The sequence below is a fragment of the Hyalella azteca genome, unplaced genomic scaffold (assembly GCF_000764305.2).
Source record: "Hyalella azteca isolate HAZT.00-mixed unplaced genomic scaffold, Hazt_2.0.2 contig15955, whole genome shotgun sequence".
Classification (NCBI taxonomy): Eukaryota; Metazoa; Arthropoda; class Malacostraca; order Amphipoda; family Hyalellidae; genus Hyalella; species Hyalella azteca.
In genome coordinates, this window is record NW_025945783.1 from 609 (window position 1) to 28,037 (window position 27,429).

Consider the following 27,429-nt stretch of genomic DNA (forward strand, 5'->3'; position numbering starts at 1 on the left):
CTGCCCAGAGCGGCACACGCCTTCAATCGCAAGTAATTCGGGAAATAATTTTCAAATCCCAATGAAAAAATTCCAATGTTTGGATTCAGTCTTTTGTGGTCACAAGGCAATTATTCTGCCTTAATAATGTGAATTCAATGATGTTATCACATTAATTAATTTTCTTGACAAAATTGATTTATTGCGAAGAAAGTATGAAGACTTTGGGAGGGTCTTAATCGATTATTAGCGTTTGGGTAATTTGGAGGCTGCATATGAGCTCTTCCCTGTACGAGTGTTTAGTTTAAAAAGATTTTATGGAATGAGAGGAGGGGGGGAAAGGAATACCAGGGAAATGTAGAGCAGTTACGATGGATTACTGAAAATAATAATGCTGTTACGAAGGAATAACAAGTTATGCTGAGAATGTAACGGTCAGAGCATTGTAATGCTCGTTATTTGCAATATAATGCCTATTATTTCCACTGGAATGCCCTAAAACTAGTTGCACAGTATGGTATGATTATGTAGCTTGTGCATTGATTACCAATAAAGATCTCGATTAAGTTATTGAGTAAAAAATCAAAGTTCCATGCCACCAGTTGTGCCAACAATCACCTCACTTGAAAGAAAAAACACCTTTCACCCTCAACTCGTACATCACAAATGCCGGTTCCCAACTCCACAGTAGCACTGATTATGATAAGTTTTAACAGAAAACCCCAACAAATGATATGAACCCTATTTATATTTAGTATATAAAAATTGAACTCACACTTACTCATTTTAAAAACATCCCAGCAGGAATTCGGTGGTTGAATCAACTACCTATTACGACATTGGGATCGGGGTGAAATAGGAGGTTTAGAATGAAAATTGAAGCAACGTCTCTCATGAAACGTCGTACCGACGCTACAACGCGACGTTGAATCAATGCTGCTACTACGACATTGCTGCAACGTCAAATTCTCTGGTTGAATCAACGTTGAAGAATCAACCTGTTTTTAGTCCGTAGCTGGATTCGAACCCGGGATCGCTGAAGACCGCGCGACGCCTTAGCAACATTGACCACAATAGCTCGCGTGCACGAGCAACAGAAATATGCTAAAGAATTGTTCGACTCCTTGAAAATTGAAATGCTTTCTCTGGCCATTAATTGTACACTTATATACATGTATTTCATTCAATGTTTGTGTGATAACATAACTTCCATGCAGGTAAATAGCTAATTATTCAACGTACCGATATCGACACGTTGTTTCCACTTTGAAACAAGATTGTTTTACGTCCCTTCTAGTGTTGGTCAGATTTCGACGTTGACATGACGTTTAATTTTGGTTGTTCAACATTTCAACCTGAAATCAAGCAGCAATCAATGTTGTTTCTTCGTGTACTACAACATCAGCCGTGTACTCACAATGCTTCTCATCACTCCAGTCCCCGCAGTTGTTGCGCCAGCCCTCGCATTCCCAACGCTTTTGGATGCAGCTGCCGTTGGCGCACACAAAGTGGTCGCCGGTGCAGCCTGTGATGTACCAAAGATGCCGTGAATATCGGGCTAACTAATTGAAAAACATTCGAGCCGGGTAAGCTGCCTTGTTCTCAGAAGACCAAATGCTTTGGTGACTGTTAGGTAGAGGTTTTTTTATTGGCAAATTGTTTAGAATGAAATAGTGGAGACTCTTATTGCAAATGTGTTCATTTTATCTCAGAGTGCTATGTGTTAAATCCATTCATGTTCCATGATTCAAAATTGGATACTGCCGTCAGGCGGTAGTATTTCTGTTGCACTTTAGAACTCAATGGTAACCAAACCACTTCAATACTTCAGCATCATTTTAGTTTATTTGTTCTCATGAATTGCTTCTCATTCCTTTGATTCCTAACGAGTGTTTGTTCATTACTATTTTTTGGTAAGTTAATTGCTATTTCATTGCGAATATTATTTAAGAGGGGGCATGACTAAATTAAGATTTTGCAACATAATTATTCTCCTCAATGTTTTAACTTGGTCACCACTAAATTGAACTTGAAGTCTGCGTGTTATTTATTAATGATACTATTTTATGCTTTAATCAATACACATGCCATAGCATGTGTATTGACTTGGTATTTCTTCTGTGCAGTTTCTGCTTATCACTCTCATGCTCCTCAAAACACATTTTTTCACACTTAAATTTACATCTGATTTTAAATATTTCAATTGCCTTATTCAACTCATTTTTACTGTCGATATTACACAACCTCTCAGCTGTAAACGGACAACCCATAATCCAGTATACTTTAAATTTATCACTGTTTTCTTTTTCCATCAAATCAATTATAGAAATCATACGTTTGCCAGAGACATAATGTAGGTCCTTCAGACTCCACCCGCATCTACGCGTCGGCAACAGCGTAATATCCGACTATTTCAATTTAAAACGTTAAATGCGAAGCCCGAAAATGGTCGACTGCCAGCTTGTGTTGCTATTTTTGGCTTGCTATAGCGTCAGTGCCTGTCGAGATATCGAAGTGGGAGGCTGGGTGTATGTTTATCAATGTGCTCTGCATGTTAGCGCAATAAGTTCGCAGCCGAGTGTGAAATTTTTCATGTCACTGCGAAACGACCCGCATATGGGTCGTGCAACAATTTGCTGATAATTTATTTTGCAATATTTTTTTTTATTTTACACCTCACTTTCTTGTATTTTCAGACCGTTCATTATGGAAGAATCTAGCTTAATGGTGGATCTAAGAAAACGAAACGTGATGAATCTTTTTCTGACCGTGATGATACTATTCCATCAGATGACACGTTCTCACCAAGAGGGGACCGACGTTCAGAGTGTGATGAATCGAGTGATGAAAGAAATGAAGGATAGTTAAGAATTGAGTGACAGTCCTTTGAGAAAATCTAGAATATTGTACCGAAAATTATGTTTGGAACTATTGTTTGGATGAACTGTGCTCAGCGCCTTCTTAATCTTCAACAAATACTGTAGTGGGCGGCACAATTGAACAATTGTAAAATTCATAAAATCTATAACCCTCTTACTCCTGTATGGATATCCGATGGAAGAATTGCAGCCTGAGGGAAGACTATCTCAAATAACAGGTGGCAAGCCAAGTGTCCCTTACTTGCTCAAAACTCCTGACTCGAAAGATATGACGAGAGAGCGCTGAGTGGGATGACATAAAGTGATCTCCCATTCAGAGAAGAAAAGTAAAAATACTTTGTGAATGATGCTCTAGAAAATCATTTACGAGCTGGTCATGTTTCGCTTCAAACTATAATAATTAATTCGCCGGTATTTTTCGCAAATTAAAACCTTGCGATTGGCAATAATAAATATGCTTTATATGGTAATTGAAAAAACAGCAAGGCCATTTTCTATTATCTCAAACTTTTATATCATGACATCAACCCCACTCTGCTGCAAATTTCAATAATACTAATTTTTCGGCTCCTCCAAATATTCGGTATTATTTTATAAACGACCCACCGGTACGTGGGTCGTTTTGCAGCAGATAGAAATCAGCAACGACCCACAGGTGAGTCGAACAGCACTTAAAGTGTTCATGAAAATTCAATATATTTCATTTTTTGTTGAGTAAGGACAGGGCCAAAAAATTGAACCGCCCCCTCAGAATGCCTCCTTTATAGCCACATAAATATTTTATGCAGGATTGTTGTGTTTCCTGAATGCGATATGAGGAAGAATGTGTTGAGGTATGAATGTGATGTTTGTGTTGTTTATAGCATCGCATCAGATGTAGGGAAAAAGTCTCAATATGCAATGGGTTCAATGGGCCCAAAACTTCATGTCGAAAGAAATTCTAGACCCCAGAAGAGGTTAAACTCGACAACTCGACTTTGGTCATAGCAAGCTTGCGAAACATTGAAAATAATTCAATAGTGAAGCGTTATAATTGAATGCAGTCAAGGATTAATTCATTAAAATTCAAGATATTAATTGAATATTAAGAGCATAAGCAGATCCTCGTATTAACTCTAAATAAAAGACAGTAGAATTTCGCGGAAGCGTTTGACTCATCAGGCAACTCACAGTCGCGCTCGTCGCTGTCGTCGCCACAGTCGTTGTCTCCGTCGCACCGATCCTTCTCGTCTATGCAGCGGCCGGTGTTGGCGCACTTGAACTGATCAGAGCGGCACACGCCTGCAATCACAAGTAATTTGGAAAATTATGTTCAGACGATAATTGAGAATTGGTAAATACTGAAATTGATTTTTTTTAGATTACGAAACAATCGTTTGGCTATATTAATATCTACTTTATGATATATGATCTATCTTCCTACCTGTATACTGCTTCTTCTGGATGTTCACCTGAAATATGTTCTTGGGTCTTAGTTTATATGACAATTTGAAAATGGGTTTGGAATCGAATTCCTAATTTCAAAACAATTTAGACTTTATTATTTCCATGGATTTTTCTGCAATCGTAAAAACTTCGGTGACATAAGATTGTACTTGATTAAAATCCTGGATAAGTGGACGAATTGGTAAGAAGACAGTGGTTTATTGGTCGGTCTTTAGCTGAACTTATCACAGAGTCAGTAATTAGTTATCAGAGGATTTTATTAAAACATGGAAAGAGATTACCAAAGAAATACAGCGTCTGTTAACAGGGGACTACAAAGCAAACTGCACCACTGCTAAGGCGGCACGATCAGTCTCTTATGATAAGGTGTCTGACAAGGTGGTTCACATGAGCGGCACACGCCCGCAATCACATGTAATTCGTTAAAGAATTTTCAGATCCCAATTAAAAAATTATAATGTGTTTATTCAGCCTTTTGCGTGAGTTTCGCGTAAATTATCATGTGTTTATTCAGCATTAACTGATTTTATCATTCAATTCAACTTCTCGAAAAAGTTGATTTATCTCGAAGGATGAAGAGTTTGGGTCGTCTATATCGGCTATTAGCGTTTGTCTTATTAGGATGGCTGCATAGGAGCATATCCCTAAATGAGTGCTTAATCTTAATAAGATTTTATTGAGTGAGGGGAATGGGGGAAGGGATTACCAGGAGAATGTAGTGCGGTTACGAACTAATTACTGAAAATAATAATGTTCTTATGAATGGTTAAATAGTTTTGCCAAGAAAGCAACGGTCAGAGTAATGTAATGCCTGTTATATGCAATGTCATGCCCGACAAACTAGTTGCATAGTATGGTATGATTATGTAGCTTGTAAATTGATTATCAATAAAATTCCCTTTTAAGTCATTGAGTAAAAAATAAAAGTTCCACGCCACAAGTTGTGCCAACAAACGACTCACGGGAAAGAGAAACGTTTACCTTGCACCCTCAACTAGCATGTCACACGTGCCGGTTCCCAACTCCACATTATCCCAGATTATGATCAATTTTATCGGCCAAATCCAACTAATGATATGAATATTATTTAAATGTTTTAAATGAAAATTGAATTCACACTTGCTCATTTTAGAAACATGGTATGCTGACTAACTCAGATTATAAGTTAAAACAGTAATGCGAGTTTTCAGAGAGGATTCTCCCAGTGACTCCTGATAGAAATCTGATAGCCCCCTTACTCATTACATGAATTTGATAACTCCGCCGACTCATGATGTGATGTCACTCGTACTTACTGACTCATTACATCAGCCGTGTACTCACAATGTTTCTCATCACTCCAGTCCCCGCACTTGTTCCTGCCGTCGCATTCCCAGCGCTTGTGGATGCATCTGCCGTCGCCGCACACGAAGTGGTCTCCGGTGCAGCCTGCGATCAATCAGAGCAGCCGTAAATGTCGGGCTAACTATTAGGAAAACTTTTAAGGCGGACAAGCTGCAGTGATTTTTCAATCCTTGCGTATTTTTCTGTTGTCTTTATTCTCTAATTTTAGCACATTGTCAGACTAATTCGATTTCATGAAATTCATAAATTTTATTTTTTTAAATGAGGTCATAAAAACTTCTCAATGAACCCTGCTTCTCAGAAGACCAGCTTATAATCTCCACATAAATATTTTTAACAGAGGGGTCATGTTTCATAAACGCAAGTTGAAAAAGAATGTGTAGAGGTGAGAATATGATATATGTGTTGTTTATAACATTACGTCAGAGGTGGCGGAAGAATCTCAATGTGCAATGAGTTCAGCGGGCCCAAAACTCCCTGCGAAAAGGAAATTTAGGCCCCAGAAGAGGTTAAAAACGATAACTCGATTATACTCATAGAATTTTTGCGAAGCGTTATAACTGGATGCAGTCGGGTTTTAATTCACGTATATATTTGAAAATGATTGAATACTAAAAGCATAAGCNTGTTCCCTCCGTGTTCCCTCCATGTTCCCTCCATGTTCCCTCCGTGTTCCCTCCATGTTCCCTCCGTGTTCCCTTCGTGTTCCCTCCATGTTCCTCCATGTTCCCTCCGTGTTCCCTCCATGTTCCCTCCGTGTTCCTTCCATGTCCCCTCCATGTTCCCTCCATGTTCCCACCATGTTCCCTCCATGTCCCCTCCATGTCCCTCTATGTCCCTTTATGTTCCCTCCATGTTCCCTCCGTGTTCCCTCCATGTTCCCTCCGTGCTCCCTCCGTGTACCCTCCGTGTTCCCTCCATGTCCTCTCCATGTCCCCTCCATGTCCCTCTATGACCCTTTATGTTCCCTCCATGTTCCCTCCGTGTTCCCTCCATGTTTCCTCCATGTTCCCTCCGTGTTCCCTCCCTGTTCCCTCCATGTTCCCTCCGTGTTCCCTCCGTGTTCCCTCCATGTCCCCTCCATGTCCCTGTATGTCACATTATGTTCCCTCCATGTTTCCTCCATGTTCCTTCCGTGTTCCCTCCATGTTTCCTCCATGTTCCCTCCGTGTTCCCACCGAGTTCCCTCCATGTTCCCTCAGTATTCCCTCCGTGTTCCTTCCATGTTCCCTCCGTGTATCCTCCATGTTCCCTCCGTGTTCCCTCCATGTTCCCTCCATGTCCCCCCCATGTTACCTCCATGTCCCCTCCATGTCCCTCTATGTCCCTTTATGATCCCTCCATGTTCCCTCCGCGTTCCCTCCATGTTCCCTCCGTGTTCCCTCCATGTTCCCTCCATGTTCCCTCCATGTCCCTCTATGTCCCTTTATGTTCCCTAGATGTTCCCTCCATGTTCCCTCCATGTTCCCTCCATGTTCCCTCCGTGTTCCCTCCATGTTCCCTCCATGTCCCCTCCATGTCCCTCTATGTCCCTTCATATTCCCTCCATGTTTCTTCCATGTTCCCTCCGTGTTCCCTCCATTCTTCCTCCGTGTTCCCTCCGTGTTCCCTCCATGTTCCTTCCGTGTACCCACCATGTTCCCTCCGTGTTCCCTCCATGTTCCTTCCGTGTACCCACCATGTTCCCTCCGTGCTTCCAATATGTGCCCTAATACGCGCCTTTTCTTGCGGCAACAAAAAGAGATTAAATCCAACTTAATTAACGCAAGAAATAATCTATAAATTCAATCTTCTCTGAATAAATTTCTGTACAGTTACAGTTCTGTAGTTAAAAAATAATAATTTTATATAACTTTCAATCTGCTTCCCGCAAAAACTAGAGCACACGCCTACATGCGGCTTGCTGCGTTTGATGCGCCTTTTCTGCAGCTTCAAATGAGCCCGAAAAACCGAATTTTTTTCGATTTTCGACGTATATGGTCCACTTAAACGCGAAAACTCGACTCTAGTCACAGCATGCTTGCAAAACAGTGAAAGTAATTCCGTAGTGAAGCGTTATAACTGGATGCGCTCGAGGAATAATTCATTTATGTTCAATAAAATAATTGAATATTAAGAGTATAAGCAGATTCTCATATCAACTTGAACTAGAAGACAGTAGAATTGCGCCGAGGTTCTCGACTCATCCAGCAACTTACAGTTGCGCTCGTCCCTGTCTTCTTCGTCCCAACAGTTGTTGTCTCCATCGCACCGCAACGCCCCGTCTATGCAGCGGCCGTTGTTGTCGCACTTGAACTGGTCAGAGCGGCACACGCCTGCAATCGGAAGTAATGCGGTAAAGAATTTTCATATCCTAATTAAAAAATTCTAATGTGTGTATCCAGTCTCTGGGGGTCACGAAGTAATTATTCTGATTCAATAATGTGTACTATTTATGTTATTACATCAATTGATTTTCCTAAAAAATTAATTTATATCGATGGAAGGATGAAGACTTTGGGGTATCTTTGGGGTGAGTTGCAGGTGAGCTCTTACCTGAATGAGTGTTACATTTTAAAAAGATTTTATTGAATAAGGGGGGAGGGGAAAGGGATTACAAAGGGGAATTTAGTGCAGTCATGTATGGATTACCGAGAATACAAGTACTAATGTTGTTACAAAGAGATAACCAATTATGTCGTGGAGGCAACGGTCAGAGCGTTGTAATGACCGTTATTTACACTGTAATGCCAGACAAAGTAGTTGCACGGTATGCCATAATTATGTAGCTTATAAATTGATTATCAATAAAGATCTTTGTTGTATTTTTGAGTAAAAAATTAAGATTTCACGCCACAAGTTGTGCCAACAAACGCCCCACGAGTAAGAAAAACACCTCACGCTCTTTCTCGTACATAGCACTGGCCGGTTTTCAATTTCACATTATCGCTGACAATAATCAATTTTAACGGGAAAACCAAACTAATGATATGAACATTATTAAAATGTACTAAATGAAAATTGACCTAGCACTTACTCATTTTTGAAACATGGTGTGCAGACAAACTCAGACTGCAAGTTGAAACAGCAAGATGAGTTTTTGGGTAGGATTCTCCCTGTGACTCGTGATAGGAATCTGAGAGCCCCCATACCCATTACATGTATTTGATAACTATGCCGACACATGATGTGATGACACAGACTCACAATGTGTACTCACAATGCTTCTCATCACTCCAGTCCCCGCACTTGTTCCTGCCGTCGCATTCCCAACGCTTGTGGATGCATCTGCCGTCGCCGCACACGAAGTGGTCTCCGGTGCAGCCTGCGATCAATCAGAGAAGCCGTAAATGTCTGGCTAACTATTAGGAAAACTTTTAAGGCGGACAAGCTGCAGTGATTTTTCAATCCTTGCGTATTTTTCTGTTGTCTTTATTCTGTAATTTTAGCACATTGTCAGACTAATTCGATTTCATGAAATTCATAAATTTTATTTTTTTAAATGAGGTCATAAAAACTTCTCAATGAACCCTGCTTCTCAGAAGACCAGCTTATAATCTCCACATAAATATTTTTAACAGAGGGGTCATGTTTCATAAACGCAAGTTGAAAAAGAATGTGTAGAGGTGAGAATATGATATATGTGTTGTTTATAACATTACGTCAGAGGTGGCGGAAGAATCTCAATGTGCAATGAGTTCAGCGGGCCCAAAACTCCCTGCGAAAAGGAAATTTAGGCCCCAGAAGAGGTTAAAAACGATAACTCGATTTTACTCATAGAATTTTTGCGAAGCGTTATAACTGGATGCAGTCGGGTTTTAATTCACGTATATATTTGAAAATGATTGAATACTAAAAGCATAAGCAGATTCTCATATCAACTCGAACTAAAAGACAGATGAATTGCGCTGAACAGCTCGATTCATCAGGCAACTCACAATCGCGCTCGTCGCTGTCATCGCCACAGTCGTTGCGTCCGTTGCACCGATACCACTCGTCTATGCACCGGCCGGTGTTGGTGCACTTGAACTGACCAGAGCGGCACGCGCCTGCAATTACCAGAAATGCGGTATAGAATTTTCAGATCCTAATCTAAAAATCCTAAATCAGATTAGGAATTCTGATGTGTGTATTCAGTTTTTCGTGGACTCGAAATAATTGTTCTCCTGAGTATTCAGTGATGTTATTACTCTAATTAATTTTTTCAATGAATATATCGATGAAAGGATGTAGATTTGAGATGTCTCCTTCGGTTATTAACGTTTGGGTTATTAGGCGCGTTGCATGAGAGTTCATCCCTGAATGAGTGTTTAGTTTTAATAATATTTTATTGAATGAGTGGAGTGGGGGTAGATATTACCAGGGGAATGTAGTGTTGCGTACGGATAACCAAAAATAATAATGCTGTTATGAAGGCATAACCAGTTATGCCGAAAAAAAACAAATGTCAGAGTAATGTAATACCCGTTATTTGCAATTTCATGTCCGACTAACTAGTTGCACGGTAAGGTATGATTATTTAGCTTATAAATTGAGTAGCAATGTTGATTTCTGTTGAGTTATTGCGTGAAAAATAAATGTTCCATGTCACAAGTTGTGCCAACAAACGCCTCACGAGAAAAAAAATCCTTACACCCTCAACTCGCAAATGTTGTTGTTGTTGCCCCGCGTCCGATCCCAGCGTCACTGTGCCAGCCGTGGCAGGAGCCAGCGCTCTACCGCAGCTGGGTCCCTCCAAAGGTCTATGGTGCTAATTGGTGTTGGATTGTTAGGGCAGTCGAAAAGGTGGGGCACGTCATGCGGGGAGAGATGACAGTAGTTGCACAGGTCATTGGTGTTATTGTAGATTCTGCTTTTTTAGCTGTTAAGGAGTATACAGTAGCCGGAGCGAAGTTGAGCCAGCGTTCGTCTTGCGGATCTTTGGAGTGTTTGTTCAGATTTATCTATAGCTGGGAGTGGAGGAGGCCAGCTCGAGCAGCGTTGGAGTGGAGTGCTACTAGCTGCTCTATGGGAAGCACTGTCAATATTGATTTGGAGTAAAGGTTGAACAGCATTGACGTATTTGGTGAAACCCAAATAAAAATTATGAGTGGAGCACCTATGTTTTTAAGATGACTATAGGCGGACGCCACAGGTGGAGCAGCTATGATTTATACAGTGAATTAAGGGTGGCGTGCACCACCTTTACCACACCTATAACCTGCCTATGGCCCCCCTACCCGTAAAGCTCTTCTTCCGCAAATAACTACCCATTGGCACCAGTGGTACATTGACGAGCCACCGATGGCCACTTTTTAAAATTAAGTCTTAAAAAAATTTTAATTTAGTTTCTAATCCGATGCTTATGTATTTACTGACATAGTTCCAAACAATCAGCATTGTAGGGGCTGCGTACATAGATCTACCACGATAGTACAAGTAACAATGTCAGACATGTAGCGGGAACAAATTTTCAGAGTACCATACGCATACCTCGTGAGAAATCGAGTTGAAGAAACTCCTTGCCTGCAGGATTCGAACTCCGGTCTCCCACACGCGAAGCAGATCTACCGTTGAGCTATAGGAGAGGACTAGGCTCTAGAGTAATTTTTAAATATTTGACTGAAGTATTGCAAATATTAATTTCATCGAATGACAGAAGTTAGTGCTACCACCGTGATGATTAGATGGTTCCATCTACAATTTTATTTGAACATGCTGCTACATTCAAATAAACAGCCACTGAAACAAACTCCGTTTATTCGTAACGAACGATGGTTCATCTCAGAGTAAAGGCTACGGAAAAATGCTTAATAAGCATCGAAGTTTCATAATGTGAACATTACACCAATTTTGACAGCGGTTTAATTCGAAACATTTTTATCAAGAATATTCTTGCGTGAAATAAAGAATTGATATCACTCGATTATTTTGAAATTTCAGGCGTGGAATTACCTGCTCCACTTCATGTCACTATTATTCTCTTGCATAATCTTTAATATTTTGCGTCCAAAAGATACCAGGACCACTCTAGTATAAATTTAGACTTAAAATCGAAATAATTATCGGACTGTATAAGCAAATTTCTCTAAATAATTAAATTCCACTATCAAAGTAAGCGATAGACAGACGAATTTTTATTCGTATCCCTCTGCGTAAAAATTATACTTTTTTGACGAGCAAATAACCCGGAAACTCGGAAAGCACAAATTTTAAGCAGGACATGGTAAAGATTAGTAGGAAGCAGGTCATAGTTAAGATTACTAGGAAGCTCAAGGCCGACTCCCGTAAACCCAACTCGTGTGAACGTGTGCTTACTCGACTGCTGTGCTTGGGAGCCGCCGAGCCGCTCTGCTCTAGAGATGCCTTACCTCTACAGACTACGTCGACGTGGCTTTAGAGTTTAGATAAATGAGGCGATTTGAGAATATTGTCAATATTATATAACACACTTAATCGATCCATACAATTTATACCTAATGATACAATAATTAGTCTGAATTGATCGCAATATTTCCAAAACAGCCAGTTGGCGTATACGCAAAATTCGTAATAAATTTACTCAATATCTCGTGTGAACATAAAAAATTGGATTCGCTGTCATCTTTTGAGAAACAATTTTTTGCAACAAAAATTTTCTATTGTTCTGCGGACAATTTATATCAGAAGCAGTCTGATACATGCCCAGTGGCTTCACTTTGGTTTGGAAAATTTGTGAACACCTTGCTTCTATCTGTCAGTTTTGCTCGTACCTACTGAATTCACACTAAATCTTCTTAACAGAACTTAATCTTAAATGCTAAGCACGCAGAACGTTTCGTCTCAGAACGCCGAACGAATGTCAGAACGCCAAGCACAAGTCTTGGTTTCGTCTTAACTCGAATGACCTGCAACCCAAAAACACCTTTCTACGTTGGATAAATTACAGTGGCAAATACCTTCATGCACTGTGCAGTTTGGGCAAACGGTTATCTGTGGCTCGCAAGAGATTTGTCTGCAATGAGCCATAGATGTTTTAGACCCTATAAATCATCGATGATTCATCGATGACTCCCACCTGTACTCGCCACCCTTTCGATTTATTGATGTTTTACTGTCGATTTTTGGCAGATCTGGCCACCCACCGTTACGCCACCTATAATCTACTATCGCCACCTATAATCATCGGTGCTCCACCCTTAATTTTTATTTGGGAAGGAGTATCTCTCATGTTGCGGGGTTAGGTGTGCGGTCTTGTGATTTGGTGGCAGGCATTGTGTGGGAGGTGGCTCTGCAGATAAACTAAGGATTTTTGGGTTGTGTTCTAGCGGGAGGAGTTGATTGTTGATCTTGACTTCAGGGTGGTAGTTGTATTGGGCCGTGTGCGGTCTAATGAGGGTGACTGTTGATTTGGTAGTAGAGATTTCCAGGTTGCGGAGAGTGAAGTGGTGAAGTTGAGGAAGGTATCGTTGAGTTGCTGGGTAAGAAGGTCGGCGTCGGGACCAGTGCTGTTGATTATGAAATCGTCGGCATTGGAGTAGATTTTGATGTTGGGTGGTGGTTGGGGTGCCTTGGAGACATAGTAATTGAAGAGGGCAGGTGACAGAACGGAGTCCTGTGGAACGCCTATGTGGATTATTTGGTGTTTAGTTTTGTTGGCGGAATTCCGTTGAGGCAGAACGGCCGTGTAGGTAGTTGGAGATCCAGCGGGTGATAGATCTGGGTAGTGGGGAGGAGACAAGGTCGTCAATCAGAGTCCGGTGGTTGACGGTGTCAAAGGTTTTGGTGAGGTCCAGAGCGGCGATAATGGTTCGGTGGGTTGGCCTCTTTTGGTTCAGACCGTAGATGATGTCCGTAGTGAGAAGGGTGAGCGCAGTCGTGGTCGAATGTTCGGGCCTGAATCCATGTTGATGATCGGCCAGGGGCAGGTGTTGGGTGATAATGGGTAGCAAGCATCGTTCCAAGACTCTGATGGCGAGGCAAAGCAGGGAGATTGATCGATAGGATTCGGCGTCATTGTCCAGTTTGCCAGGTTTGAGCAGCGGTATGACTTTGATGGATTTGTAGACGTCGAGTATTCGTCATGTTCGGAGGGACGCATTGAAGAGTTGGGTCAGGTAGGTATTTTCGAGTGGTCCAAGATATTTGAGGTGAAAGATGGTGAGTTTGTCTGGCCCAGTGGCTTTAGAAGGACGGGATTGTATGATTGCATTGGCAACTTGTGCCGTTGAGAGAGAGGGACTGTCCGAATGGTTGAGGTTCTTTGACTTCCGGGTTGTTATTCTATTGAGTTTATTGGACAGTGACTTTAGTGAAGAGATTGTTGAAGCGATCAGCGTGCTTGTTGGTGTTATTGATGGGTCTCGAATTGAAGTTGTTGGCGTTATTGGGGTAGTTTTTCGGTTGGCTTGCAAGCGCCTTTATTGTTGACCAGAGGCGCTTAACGTTGGTATGGCGGTTAAAGGCAGAGAGGTATTGCTTCCATCGGACTTTTTTTGATGTCGTTGTTGAGTTGGTGGATACGGGCAGTAAGGGCTGATACGTCGTCGGAGGTGGGGTCGACAGCACGGAGGTTATCTCACTGTCGGGTGAGGTTGATGATGTCTTTAGAGAGGCCTGGCTTAGAACAAATGTGGCGGTCTAAAGGAATATTGTGGTTGCTTCATCTGATAATAATTTTACGAAATTTGGTTCGGCTGTTGACAATTGGTGGGGGAGACGGAGTTCTCGAAGGCGGCCTCAGTGTCGGCAGAGTACTTTTTCCAATCGGCTTCGGTGAAGTTCGTGAAGGTGATTTTCGGATTATTGGTGGTCTGATAGTCTGCTTGCAGTGTAATGATTGGCAGGTGGTCGGATGATAGGGTGGTCATGGTGTCCCAGTCCATGTGGGTGATCAGGGTGTCTGAGGCGATTGAGAGGTCTGGCGAGTAGGGTTGTCCTGTGGTTGGAAGCCGGGTTGGTGTGTCCATGTTCAGCGTTCCGTGGTCGGAATGGCCGATCTCATTTGCCAGTTCTTCTCCGCGCGTGTCCTGTATGCGCGAGTGTCAGAGAGATGGGAGTGCCGCGCGTGTCCTGTATGCGCGAGTTGCACTAAGAGATGGGAGAACTTTGAAGTTCGGTTTGCAGGAGGATTGGGGTGGGATGCAGATGTTAATGATGTTAAGATCGGTGTTATTGGCCTTGATGGTTATCGCCTGTTGTTCGATTGTGTTATGGTCTGGTAGTGGCTTAATTGGGAAAGAGATACTGTTATGGATCAGCATCATCAGGCCTCCTTCTCCAATCTTTACGGTAGACGTCAAAGTTGGTAAATTTCTAATCTTTGGGCAGGGAAGACAGTTTTGTTTCTTGGATAGCTGCTACTTGAATGTTTTGTGTGGCCACAGAGTTCGATTTCGTCAGCTTTGTTCTGTAACCCGTTACGGTAAAATTGGAGAAACCTCAAGGTCCCGGTTAATGGTGAGTTGGGATGCGTTGGCGGATTGGCTCGTTGAGCTATGGGTGCCGGAGCGGACGAGCGGGCCTTGGGAGCCCGGTCGGCGGATGGGGGAGGGGGAGGAAGAGGCCTTGGGCAGTTGTTGCAGAGGAAGTAGTTGTTAATTTGCGTTGAGCTGGCGACCATGTGGTACCACTTGTTGTAGCAAGTCCGGCAGCGTATGAAATATTGGGCTTTGTTTATGGTATTGTTACAAACTGCGCATATCCAGATTCGTGGCCCGGGGTTGGGATTTATTCCGGCCATTACAAGAAGGATCCGGAGCAGGTTGGCCGGGAGAGACCGCTCCGGTGGAGAAAATCCTGCGCAGTGGGATGGGACAGGAAGGGATTCCGCAACGGTTAGCTGAGACGTCGGTAGAAGGAACTCCTCCCCCTCGTCGGTCACAAGAAGGCCATTGCACCAAAGTTCAACTGGTGCACGTTGAACTCGCAAATTACACCTGCCAGTTTCCAACTCTACAATGACGCTCATTATGATAAATTTTAACGGCAAAACCCAACTAATGATGTGAGTATTATTTAAATTTATTAAATGAAAATTGAATTCACACTTAGAGACATGGTATGCAAACTAACTCGGATTGCAAGTCAAAAAAGTAATGTGACTTTTTGGAAAGGATTCTCTCAGTGACTCGTGATTGGAATCTGATAGCCCACTTCTCCAATACATGAATCTGATAACTGCGCCGATTCATGATGTGATGACACACACACTCACTGAATCTTCACATCAGCCGTGTACTCACAATGCTTCTCATCACTCTTGTCCCCGCAGTTGTCCCAGCCGTCGCATTCCCAACGCTTCTGGATGCATCTGCCGTTGCTGCACATGAAATGGTCGCCGGTGCAACCTGCGATAAACCAAAGAAGCCGTCAAAGTCATGCTAACTAATTAGAAATCCTGCAAGCCGAGTGAGTTTCGGTAAGGGTAAAATCCCATTATTTTTTATTTATCGCGTGATTGTAGCAAAATAGTCGTTTGCGCCATCGCGTCGTTTTCGCCATCGTATCGTCTATGCAGCGGCCGGTGATGGCGCACGTGAACTGATCAGAGCGGCACGCGCCTGCAATCACAAATAGTGCGGTTAAGAATTTTCAGATCCTAATTAAAAAATTCTAATGTGTGCATTCAGTCTTCTGTGATCACGAAATAATTGTTCTGCTCCAATAATATGTATACAATGATGTCATTACTTTGATTAATTCCCTCAATACAATTGATTTATATCGAAGAAAAGATGAAGACTTTGGGGAGCCCATATCGGTTATCAGCGTTTTTGGTTATTAAGCGGGCAGCATATGAGTTCCTCCCTGATTGAGTGCTTAATTTTAATAAGATTTTATTGAATGAGGAGAGTGGGGAAAGGGATTACCAGTAGAATACAGTGCAGTTCCGTATGGATTACCGCAAATAATAATGTTGTTACGAAGGGACAACCAATTATGCCGAGAAAGCAACGGTCAGAGCATTGTAATGCTCGTTATTTGCAATGTAATTCCAGACCAACTAGTGGCACGGTAGGGTATTTGAGTAATAAAATTATTGAGTAAAAAATAAAGGTTCCACGCCACAAGCTGTGCCAGCAAACGCCAAACGATAAAGAAATGCACCTTGCACCATCAACTCGCTCATTACACGTACCGGTTCCTAACTTTACATTAACGCTGATTATAATAAATTTTAACAGCAAAATCCGACTAATTATATGTACATTATTTGAATTTATTAAATGAAAATTGAATTCAAACTTCCTGATCATAGAAACATGGTATGCAGGCGAACACAGGTTGTAAGTCAAAACAGTATTGTGAATTTTTGGAAAGGATTCTCTCAGTGACTCGTGATTGGAATCTGATAGCCCACTTACCCAATAAATGAATTCGATAACTACGCCGACTCATGATGTGATGACACACACACTTACTGACTCATTACATCAGTCGTGTACTCACAATGCTTCTCATCACTCCAGTCCCCGCACTTGTCCCTGCCGTCGCATTCCCAGCGCTTGTGGATGCATCTGCCGTCGCCGCACACGAAGTGGTCTCCGGTGCAGCCTGCGATAAATCAAAGAAGACGTCAAAGTCGTTCTAACTAATTAGAAATCCTGCCAGCCGAGTGAGTAGCGGTTAGGGTAAAATCCTATTATTTTATTTATTTCTTTATCGTATGATTTTAGCAAAATAGTGTCAGACTAAATTCAATTTAAGAAAATTCTTAATTTAATTTTATTTAGATTAGTCGAATGGAAGTCATTTAACCACTCCGTGTACACTTCCCCTCACAGAACACCTCCTCCTTCTTCACATATACGCTACATGCAATGTGATCGGGTCTCCTGAACGCGAGGCATAAAATAAGAAGGTGGAGAAGTAAGAATGTGAAGTATGTGTTGTTCATAATACATGTATCCGAGGTGGAGGAAACGTCTGCCAAGTCCCTTACGAAAAATCACTAAGAATGTGGCCCGAAAATGCCATATGCTCAGCTGGGATAAAACTTCCTGTGCAAGGATGATCTAGGCACCAGAAGAGGTTGAACTCGACAGCACGGATTTAGTCATAGCATGCCTGCGGCGAAGCATTGAAAATAATTCGTTATGGAAACGTTATGGTTGGAATAAGGGCGAGGAATAATTCATTTATATTCAAGTATATAATTCAATAATGAGAGCAGAATTAAGTCCTCATATTAACTCGATATAAAAGACAGTAGAATCGAGTGGAAGCGCTCGACTCATCAGGCAACTCACAGTCGCGCTCGTCGCTGTCGTCGCCACAGTCGTTGTCTCCATCGCACCGCAACGCCCCGTCTATGCAGAGGCCGGTGTTGGCGCACTTGAACTGATCAGAGCGGCACACGCCTGCAATCACAAGTAATAAGGTAAAGAATTTTCAGACCCTAATTGAAAAAATTCTAATGTGTGTATTCATTTTTTTGTTGTCACGCAGTAATTGTTCGTAACCAGTGACAAAATAAGTAACTCAATTATGTATAGTGACGCAATAAGTGACCCACGTAACGAAACTAGTGACGCATTAAGTGACCTCCATGCCTTAACAAGTGACTCGATAAACTTGTTAACTTTAAACTAATATTCATATGTTTGTGCGACTCCGTCAGCATGAATTAATATAATTGTTTCTTAAAGCTAATTTATTTGAACCTCGTCTCGCAAGATCATTACATACAATTAGCCATCATATTAATTTAATAACTTCGCAAATTCGTGCGGTGATGATACGCACACTTACTGACTCATTACATCAGCCGTGTACTCACAATGCCTCTCATCACTCCAGTCTCCGCAGTTGTTGACCCAGCCGTCGCATTCCCAACGCTTGTGGATGCATGTGCCGCTGCCGCAAACGAAGTGGTCGCCGGTGCAGCCTGCGATAAATTAAAGGAGCCGTGAATGTCGGGCTAACTAATTAATATAACTAACTAATTTTAAGTAAGGTGTCCACGTCCAACGTTGCATCCGGGACCCGAGGGCGGGGGGACCTGCCCAGCGACGACTCGGAGATGGAGGACGGCGAAGGCGGCGCATCAGCGTGACCAGGGACTAGGAAGTCCCGAACTCATGATAAGGTCATAAGGTAAGGCGATCGGGTTTCCTGAACGCGAGGCCATGAACAATGTATAAGGGGTAAAAATGTGATGTATGCGTTGTTTATAACATCGCATCAGGGGTGGTGGAAAAGTCTCAATATGCAGTGGTTCAACGGGGCCAAAACTTCCTGTGTAAGGAAAATATAGGCTCCATAAGAAGTTAAACTCGACTTTAGACATGGCATGCTTGCGAAACATTGAATGTAATTCTACTGTATAGTGAAGCGTTATAATTGAATGCAGTCGAGGAATATTTCAGTTATATAAAAGAAAATAATTGTATATTAAGAGCAGAAGCAGATACTCATATTAACTCGAAATAAAAGACAGTAGAATTGTGCGGAAGCGTTTGACTCATCAGGCAACTCACAGTCGCGCTCGTCGCTGTCGTCGCCGCAGTCGTTGTCTCCATCGCACCGCAACGCCCCGTCTATGCAGCGGCCGGTGTTGGCGCACTTGAACTGATCAGAGCGACACACGCCTGCAATCACAAGTAATGAGGTAAAGAATTTTCATATCCTAATTGAAAAACTTCTAATGTGGGTATTCATTTAATGGTGGTCACAAAGGAGTTGGTCTGCCTCATTAATGCGTATTCAATGATGAGGGGGGGGAGGGTGGAAAAATGAGAAAAATGGGAAAAACGCGCATAAAAAAAATAAGGGGAAAATAAGAAAAGCGCTCTTCAAATCGATAGGGATGGTCTTTATAAACCGAATGATACGTGTCTCGATGTTGTAGGATGATATTTGTAGGAGGAGATAGATTTTCCAAAGTACCCCTTTTTAGCCGTTTTCTATGAATTTCTCGTTTTCTATAAATTTTTTTGAAAAATTCATAGAAGCAAAATGTTATTTTTTTTTTAATTTTACGTACGTATTTGAAGTTTAATGATGATCGGATAATAACTGTAGAAGTTTTTCCGGAGGGTAGTCGGTCCCCTTAAACCAAACAATATTAAGTCTTCTTCTCTCTCTATCCAGCAGTTCACGAGTGCTCTCGTTGGCGAGATCAAAGATGACATCTTTGCGGCCTTTACCTTATGTGTTATCGCTATTTTCTGCAGATGATCTTTCATTTCCACAACCTCGTTTCGTAACGAGCGTAATTTGCTACGCAACAAGCTCAATTCTTTCTTGTGATTCTCTTCCATTTCGGCTCTCTTTCTCAACTCCTGTTTGATGGTTTCCTCCATTTCGGCCTTAAAGACAGAAAACATAGAAGAACACTTCTCTTCCACCATTTTTTTCGCTTTTTACAGCGCTAAGTGCAGGTTGTTAGCAGTCCTGGCAATACCAGTGTCCTGTCTTGTTTCTGCGAATAACCGAGCAGTGTATCTTGCTCAACTTTGCACAATTGTTGCAGATGATATCCCCACAACGATCACAGGCCACTGTACCGTCATTGACGTTAATCGAAACCAGCCTGCAAAATTTACAAATTTCCTCTCACTCACTTTGCGATTTGATCTTCGCTTTCGGTTTAACAGGACTGCGGAGGCCTTCTGAATTAATCTTTTTCCTCTCTGAGCAGACATCTTGAAATGCAAGAGCTAGATAAACACAAGTTAAAACCGAAAATCAAGTTGAGTAAAAATTGTACAAATTGTTTGATTGTTACAAATTGTTACAGACTTGAGAGATAGCGGCTTTCAGAGAGCGGCGATCTCAGCGGCTTAGGTGTTCATGGGAAGAGCTAGGCTAGGAAGAGGTAGGCACGAACACAAAGGCTGTATTGTCCCGCGTGGGCCAGGAGTTACGCGTTACCCTCGCAGCAACCCCACTGACTCTATAAGTCCGCGTTATTTAAAATGAAAACACTTTCACTATAGGCTTCTTCATTCTATTCGCACTCTCGCTTCTGAAGTTCATTCGCTTTACTGACTTCACTGAAATTCAGTTATTCTCTGACACGGATCATAAAAAATGCGAAAAAAGGTCAAAAAACGGCACAGTAAAAAGTTAAAAATTAAGAAATTTGGGACCACGAGCATGAGCGTCCTCTCTCGACCACGGCTGAACGGAGACTCGCCCACCCCTTAATCGGCTGGGAATAAGAGGTTCGGAACAGAAACAATTGCCCACCCCTTATTCGGCTGTGCGCACTCAAGCCGAACAATGCAACGTTCCAGTGTCTGACACTGACTTTAAGGTTTTAGCTTCTAGTTCTGTTGCATCCGATCTCAGTATTTTGGAATCCTTGAATATTTTTGAAGAGAGTCCTAGTTTAAACGCAGGCTTTAGTTCTTATCTACTAGAACTTGTTAATTGATAGGTATTTACTTTATTACTCCACCTTTTGCCTATAAAATTAGGTTTTTAACTTCTGTATTTTTTTTCTTTTGAATCCCAACTCTATTACCTTCTGATTGTATTTGTGTTTCTAGATTTTTTCGAACTGACAATGGAGCTGGACTACAAAATATTTTCAATAGAGATATGTTTACCTTTTTGGAGTTTTCTTTGTTTTTAAATTCCTAGTGAATTCGCTTTTCAGGCAATATAGTGACATTCCTCCTATAATTAAATTAAGGCTTGGTATGATAAGGTAACTTATGAACTAAATGCCGATCAAAAATCCGGTTAGATATTACCTACAAAACAAAAGTTTGATGCTACAAGTTATGCAAAAAAACGCCTCACGAGAAAAAACAATAAGAACATCTTATAAGATGTTCTTATTGTATAAGATATGATAAGATAAGAATAAGAACTTATCTTATTCTTATAAGATAAGAATAAGAACCCGCAAATGTGCACAGCACATTTGCGGGTTCCCAATCCCGCGTTAGCGCAGACTGTGATTAAACTACAAGCGCTACTTGGTGATTTGAACAATATTTGAACTTATTAAATGAAACTTGAACTTGCCCTTAATTACTCACTATATGGGAATGAGTGAGTAAGGGCGACTAGCTCGTAATGTGAGTCACAACAGCAATGTGAGTATTTGGAAGGAATTTTCCCACTGACTCGTGATAGGAATCTGATTGCCCACTTACCCATTACATAAATTTGATAACTACGGCGACTTGTGATGTGATGACACACGCACTGACTGACTCATTACATTAGCCGTGTACTCACAATGATTTTCATCACTCCAGTCCCAGCAGTTGTTTTCGCCGTCGCATTCCCAACGATTCTGGATGCAGCTGCCGCTGTCGCACACGAAGTGTTCCCCGGTGCAGCCTGTGATAAATCAAAGTAGCCGTGAATGTCGGCTAACTAAGTGGGAAACATTCGAGCCAGGCAAGCAGCCGTGATTTTTAAATCAGTGTGTCAATATTTTTGTGTTTATCCTATTCAGTTATTTTAGCTAAAAATCACATTCATATAATATAAAATTCATAATTTTTTTAGTAAAAAGGCTTCATAAAAATTGCACAGTGACTCCTCCTCAGAAGGCCTCCTTAATCTCCATATAAATGGAGATTAAGGTGGCACACATACTTCACTCCCCACATAAGAATGTGATGAATGTGTTGTTCATAATATCGCATCAGATGTGGGGGAAAAGTTTCGATATGCAATTTGTGTTGAGGGCCCGAAACTTCATGGGGAAAAAGAAAAGAAAACGACAACTTGACTTTAGTAATAGCATGCTTGCGAAGTATTGAAAATAATTCGATAGTGAAACATTATAATTGAATGAATTCAAGGAATAATTAATATATAATCAAGGAAATAATTGAATGTTAAGAGCATAAACAGATCATCATATTAACTCGAAATAAAAGACAGTAGAATTGCGCGGAAGCGTTTGACTCATCAGGCAACTCACAGTCGCGCTCGTCGCTGCCGTCGCCACAGTCATTGTGTCCGTTGCACCGAAATATCTCGAGTAAGCAGTGGCCGGTGTCGGCGCACTTGAACTGATCAGAGCGGCACACGCCTGCAATCACAAGTCATGCGCTAAAGAATTTTCAGACCTATGACTTAACAAGTGACGCAATATGAGTGACTTGTTTACTTTAATCTAATATTTATTTTTTGTGCGACTTTGTCAGCATTAATTAATATAACTGTTTATTGAAGCTAATTTTATTTGAACCTTGGCACGCAAGATCATCACACACACTTAGGCATCATATTAATTTAATACCCACGCCAACTCATGATGTGATCACACACACACCTACAGACTCAATACATCATCCGTGTACTCACAATGCTTCTCATCACTCCAGTCCCCGCAGTTGTTGTTCCAGATGTCGCATTCCCAGCGCTTGTGGATGCATCTGCCGTCGCCGCACACGAAGTGGTCTCCGGTGCAGCCTGCGATAAATCAAAGAAGCCGTCAAAGTCGTTATAACTAATTAGAAATCCTGCAAGCCGAGTGAGTAGCGGTAAGGGTAAAATCCTATTATTTTATTTTTATCGCGTGATTGTAGCAAAATAGTCGTTTGCGCCATCGCGTCGTTTTCGCCATCGTATCGTCTATGCAGCGGCCGGTGATGGCGCACGTGAAAATTGGCTTTATTAACTTGACCTTCAATATGCTTAGAAAATTTCAACTCATTGTCGATATTAACTCCTAAATCCTTTTAATAGGCAAATGCATCCAACCATCCAAATGCATCCAACCAACCATCGGAACATACCAAAAATTATAAAAGCAAAGAAGCAAACAATGTTTCTAACAAAATAAAAGGATGCAACAAGCGAATCTTGTTGAAGCAACCATCAGCCTGCAAAACTCCTTTATAATCAACCCTCCAGATGCATCGACCCTCCTCCATATGAAATTGTTATCAACCCTCCAGATGAAAATGTGAACAAATTGTGTCTCACAAAGCAATAAATTGCACATGACTAACCATTCACATGGTCCAAAAAAGCAGCCGAATAGTCGAAAAAATTAATAATCCCACAAACCATTAAAATTCGTTCTGCAAACCAAATAAAAATTTACAATTGCCCATCCAAGTGAATGAAACAATCCATTTAAATGCACCTACCGAATCATTCAACCATTGAAATGCATAGAACTTCCGAACCATAGGCAGTTTACGAATATGTATTCAACATACCTACAACTAAACATTTCGATTTATTCAACGAACTTCCTAATAACATCCACCATGTCACTTGCATCCTCTAATTCAACGAGCTAAATGCATTCAATAAGCCGTCAAAATACATCCGGAATGCACGCCAAATGCATATAAAAATCAACCAAATGCATTTAACGAACCATCTAAATGCACTCACTGAACCTTATGAAAGAATCCATCAACCCATTAACAGCATCCAACGACACATTGTTACCTTTAAACTATCTAAACGGCCTTAGAATAATAGAATAGAATAGAATAGAATAGAAGTGTCGGCGTTGAAGAAATAGGCCCATGGCCTGTTGCCGATTCTTGAACTTTTCGTGACTTGATTAAAATGTATCAGTGTTTCATTACAACCCTCTCTTTGTACTATAGTTTGCCGTAACCTTTCCAAAAAGAGAACCTATTCACGTGCCAAAAATGGCCACTGCGGACCTAACCTGACGAAATTAAAGAGATTGCCGATATAATAAAAGTATATTAATATTTATAGTGAAAATCTCAAAACTATCTTAAACATATTTTCTTATTTAAAACCCCTATTTAATCATCAGGGGTGGTGGAAAAGTCTCAATATGCAGTGGTTCAACGGGGCCAAAACTTCCTGTGTAAGGAAAATATAGGCTCCATAAAAAGTTAAACTCGACAACTCGACTTTAGTCATGGCATGCTTGCGAAACATTGAATGTAATTCGATAGTGAAGCGTTATAATTGAATGCAGTCGATGAATATTTCAGTTATATCAAAGAAAATAATTGTATATTAAGAGCAGAAGCAGATACTCATATTAACTCGAAATAAAAGACAGTAGAATTGTGCGGTAGCGTTTGACTCATCAGGCAGCTCACAGTCGCGCTCGTCGCTGCCGTCGCCACAGTTGTTGTCTCCATCGCACCGCAACGCCCCGTCTATGCAGCGGCCGGTGTTGGCGCACTTGAACTGATCAGCGCGGCACACGCCTGCAATCACAAGTAATGAGGTAAATAATTTTCAGATCCTAATTGAAAAACTTCTAATGTAGGTATTCATTTAATGGTGGTCACAAAGGAATTGGTCTGCCTCATTAATGCGTATTCAATGATGTTATTGCTTTAATTAATTTTCTCAATAAAATTTATTTATCTCAATTTTATTGACTACAATTGATTGATATAATTGATTGCGTAGTAACTAGTGACGCAATAAGCGACCTTCATTACCTTATCCAAACAAATTTTCCTATATCTCCAGTATAAAATGTCTCCAGTAACGACACACGTTTTTCAATATTTTTTATATTGCTAGGAACATAGTGATCTAAAATTCTCGAGTATCTTCCCTTCCCATTACAGCGCATTCAACAAAACGCATAAAGAAGCAAGTAATTTTTTAATGTCAAACATAAGCACATGGAGGTAGCCTTGACCGTCAAGTCGCAGGTCGCTTGATGAGTATTATTTATGGATTATTTGTCTCCATGAGGAGAACGGACAAAAAGTCGGAGCATATCTAATTTTATTTGAACCTCAGCACGCAAGATCATTGCATACAATTAGCCATCATATTAATTTAATAACATCGTCGACTCGTGATGTGATGACACACACACTTACTGACTCATTATATCTTCCTTGTACTCACAATGCTTCTCATCTCTCCAGTCTCCGCAGTTGTTGTTCCAGCCGTCGCATTCCCAACGCTTGTGGATGCACGTGCCGTTGCCGCACACGAAGTGGTCTCCGGTGCAGCCTGCGATAAATTAAGGCTTGTAGTCAAAATGCAGCGAAGTCTGAGAGCGAGGTTTTCGCGACCATCGTGTAAAATCATTGATCTGCCCAAAGCTCGGCCAGTCGCTACCCTCGAGCTTGTACTCTTTGTAATATGATATCCTAGCCAGACCCTTCTTTGCGGTAACTGGTCGCTTTCAGGTGGCCAAGGAATGGCCAACGGTCGGCTATAACTAATTGGATAGGCCGACCACTGGCCACGTATTATTCTTCGCCCCTCATTGACTTCGCCTTTACCATGCCACCCGTTGTGAACTGACAGTTGAGTAATTTACGACGTCTCTTTCCCCTCAAACATTGCACAACGTCCCCATTTGAGCAGCTAGTATGCGGGATTTTCCCTCCGCGTATCAGCAGACTCGATCATAAATATTTTTTGGTAGAAAATATCTATAACAAGGAAGCTGATCAAGGAATGCCGAATATACCATACAATTGACAATAAAAATTACAACCCGTTTATATCTCGAAAAAAGTGTAAAAGTCGCAGACATGATGAACAATAATATTCAAAGTTTCTTGAAATTTCCTCTCATTAAAACTCTTTTAATACGAAGTTTACATATTTTTTATTACTGGTCGACGCTTATAAATAAATAGCTGGGTAAGTATGGAAAAATCCATATCGCCATCTCATTTGCGAGTGGAGTAAAGTCTATCCTAATTAGTGAAGAAACGCTTAGGGAAGAGCCGAGCCTGTTCGAAGCCTCTCGGTTTTCAATCAGGGCCTTAAAGAAGCCATGAATGTCGGGCTAACTAATTAAGATAACGAGCTAATTTTATGCAGGGTGATCGGGTTTGCTGAACGCAAGGCGAGTAAGAATATAAATGGGATGTGAATGTGATGTACGTTCTGTTTATAACATTGCATCAGGGGTGGTGGAAAAACAATGTAATAATATGCAATTAATATGCAATGGGTTCAGTGGGCCCAAAACTTCCTGTGGAAAGAAAATATAGGCCCCAGAAGAGGTTAATTTCGACAACTCGACTTTAGTCATAGCGTGCTTGCGAAACGGTGAATATAATTCGACAGTAAAACGTTATAATTGAATGCAGTCGAGGAATAATTCATTTATATTCTAGAAACTGATTGAATGTTAAGAGCAGAAACAGATCCTCATATTAACTCGAAATAATGGACAAGAGAATTGCGCGGAAGCGTTCGACTCATCAGGCAACTCACAGTCGCGCTCGTCGCTGTCGTCGCCACAGTCGTTGTCTCCGTCGCACCGCCACGCCTCGTCTATGCAGCGGCCGTTGGCGCACTTGAACTGATCAGAGCGGCACACGCCTGCAATCACAAGTAATGCGGTGAAGAATTTTCAGATCCTGATTCAGAAATTCTAATGGATGTATTCATTTTTTGTGGTCATGAAGTAATTGTTCTGATTCATTAATGTGAGAATAATGATGCTATTATTATAATTAATTTTCTCAGTGAAATCGATTTATCTCGAAGGATGAAGACTTTGGGGCGTTTTTATCGGTTATTAGCGTTTAGGTTATTAGGCGGGCTGCATATGAGCTCATCCCGGATTGAGTGCTTAGTTTTAATAAGATTGTATTGAAAGAGAGGAGTTGAGAAAGGGATTACAAGGGGAATTTTGTGCTGTTGCGTATGGATTACCAAAAATAATAATGCTGTTACGGAGAGATAACCAGTTATGTCGATAAAGCAAAGGTCAGAGCAATGTAATGCCAGTTATTTTAATTTAATTCATATTAATCACAAAAAAAGCACCTGGAGACTCAGACTCACCTGCGCCTGCAGAAGTTTGTTCTCCTGCAGCTGCGGTTGCCGCGGCTGCCAGGAGCAGCAGCAGCCTGCAGCAGCTGCTCGTGCCCTGCAGCGCAACAAGAGCTGTGAGTGACGTCGCCTGATAAGCACTGGTGTTTGCTAACAT

At 41.4% G+C, this 27,429-nt stretch overlaps 1 protein-coding gene across 1 annotated transcript; it reads right to left on the reverse strand.

The window, feature by feature from the left end:
• LOC108671533 (sortilin-related receptor-like) lies at positions 1-27,429 on the reverse strand (the record flags this gene model as incomplete). The annotated part of the gene is made up of 15 exons (XM_047884696.1): positions 27,285-27,429; positions 26,709-26,816; positions 22,866-22,973; positions 22,480-22,590; positions 21,783-21,887; positions 17,837-17,947; positions 17,037-17,141; positions 15,830-15,934; positions 9,566-9,676; positions 8,848-8,952; positions 7,847-7,963; positions 5,628-5,732; positions 4,029-4,139; positions 1,397-1,504; positions 1-20 (listed from the first exon to the last, which is right to left on the reverse strand). Coding segments are annotated over exons 1-15 (1,575 nt in total), but the record flags the coding sequence as incomplete, so codon positions are not given.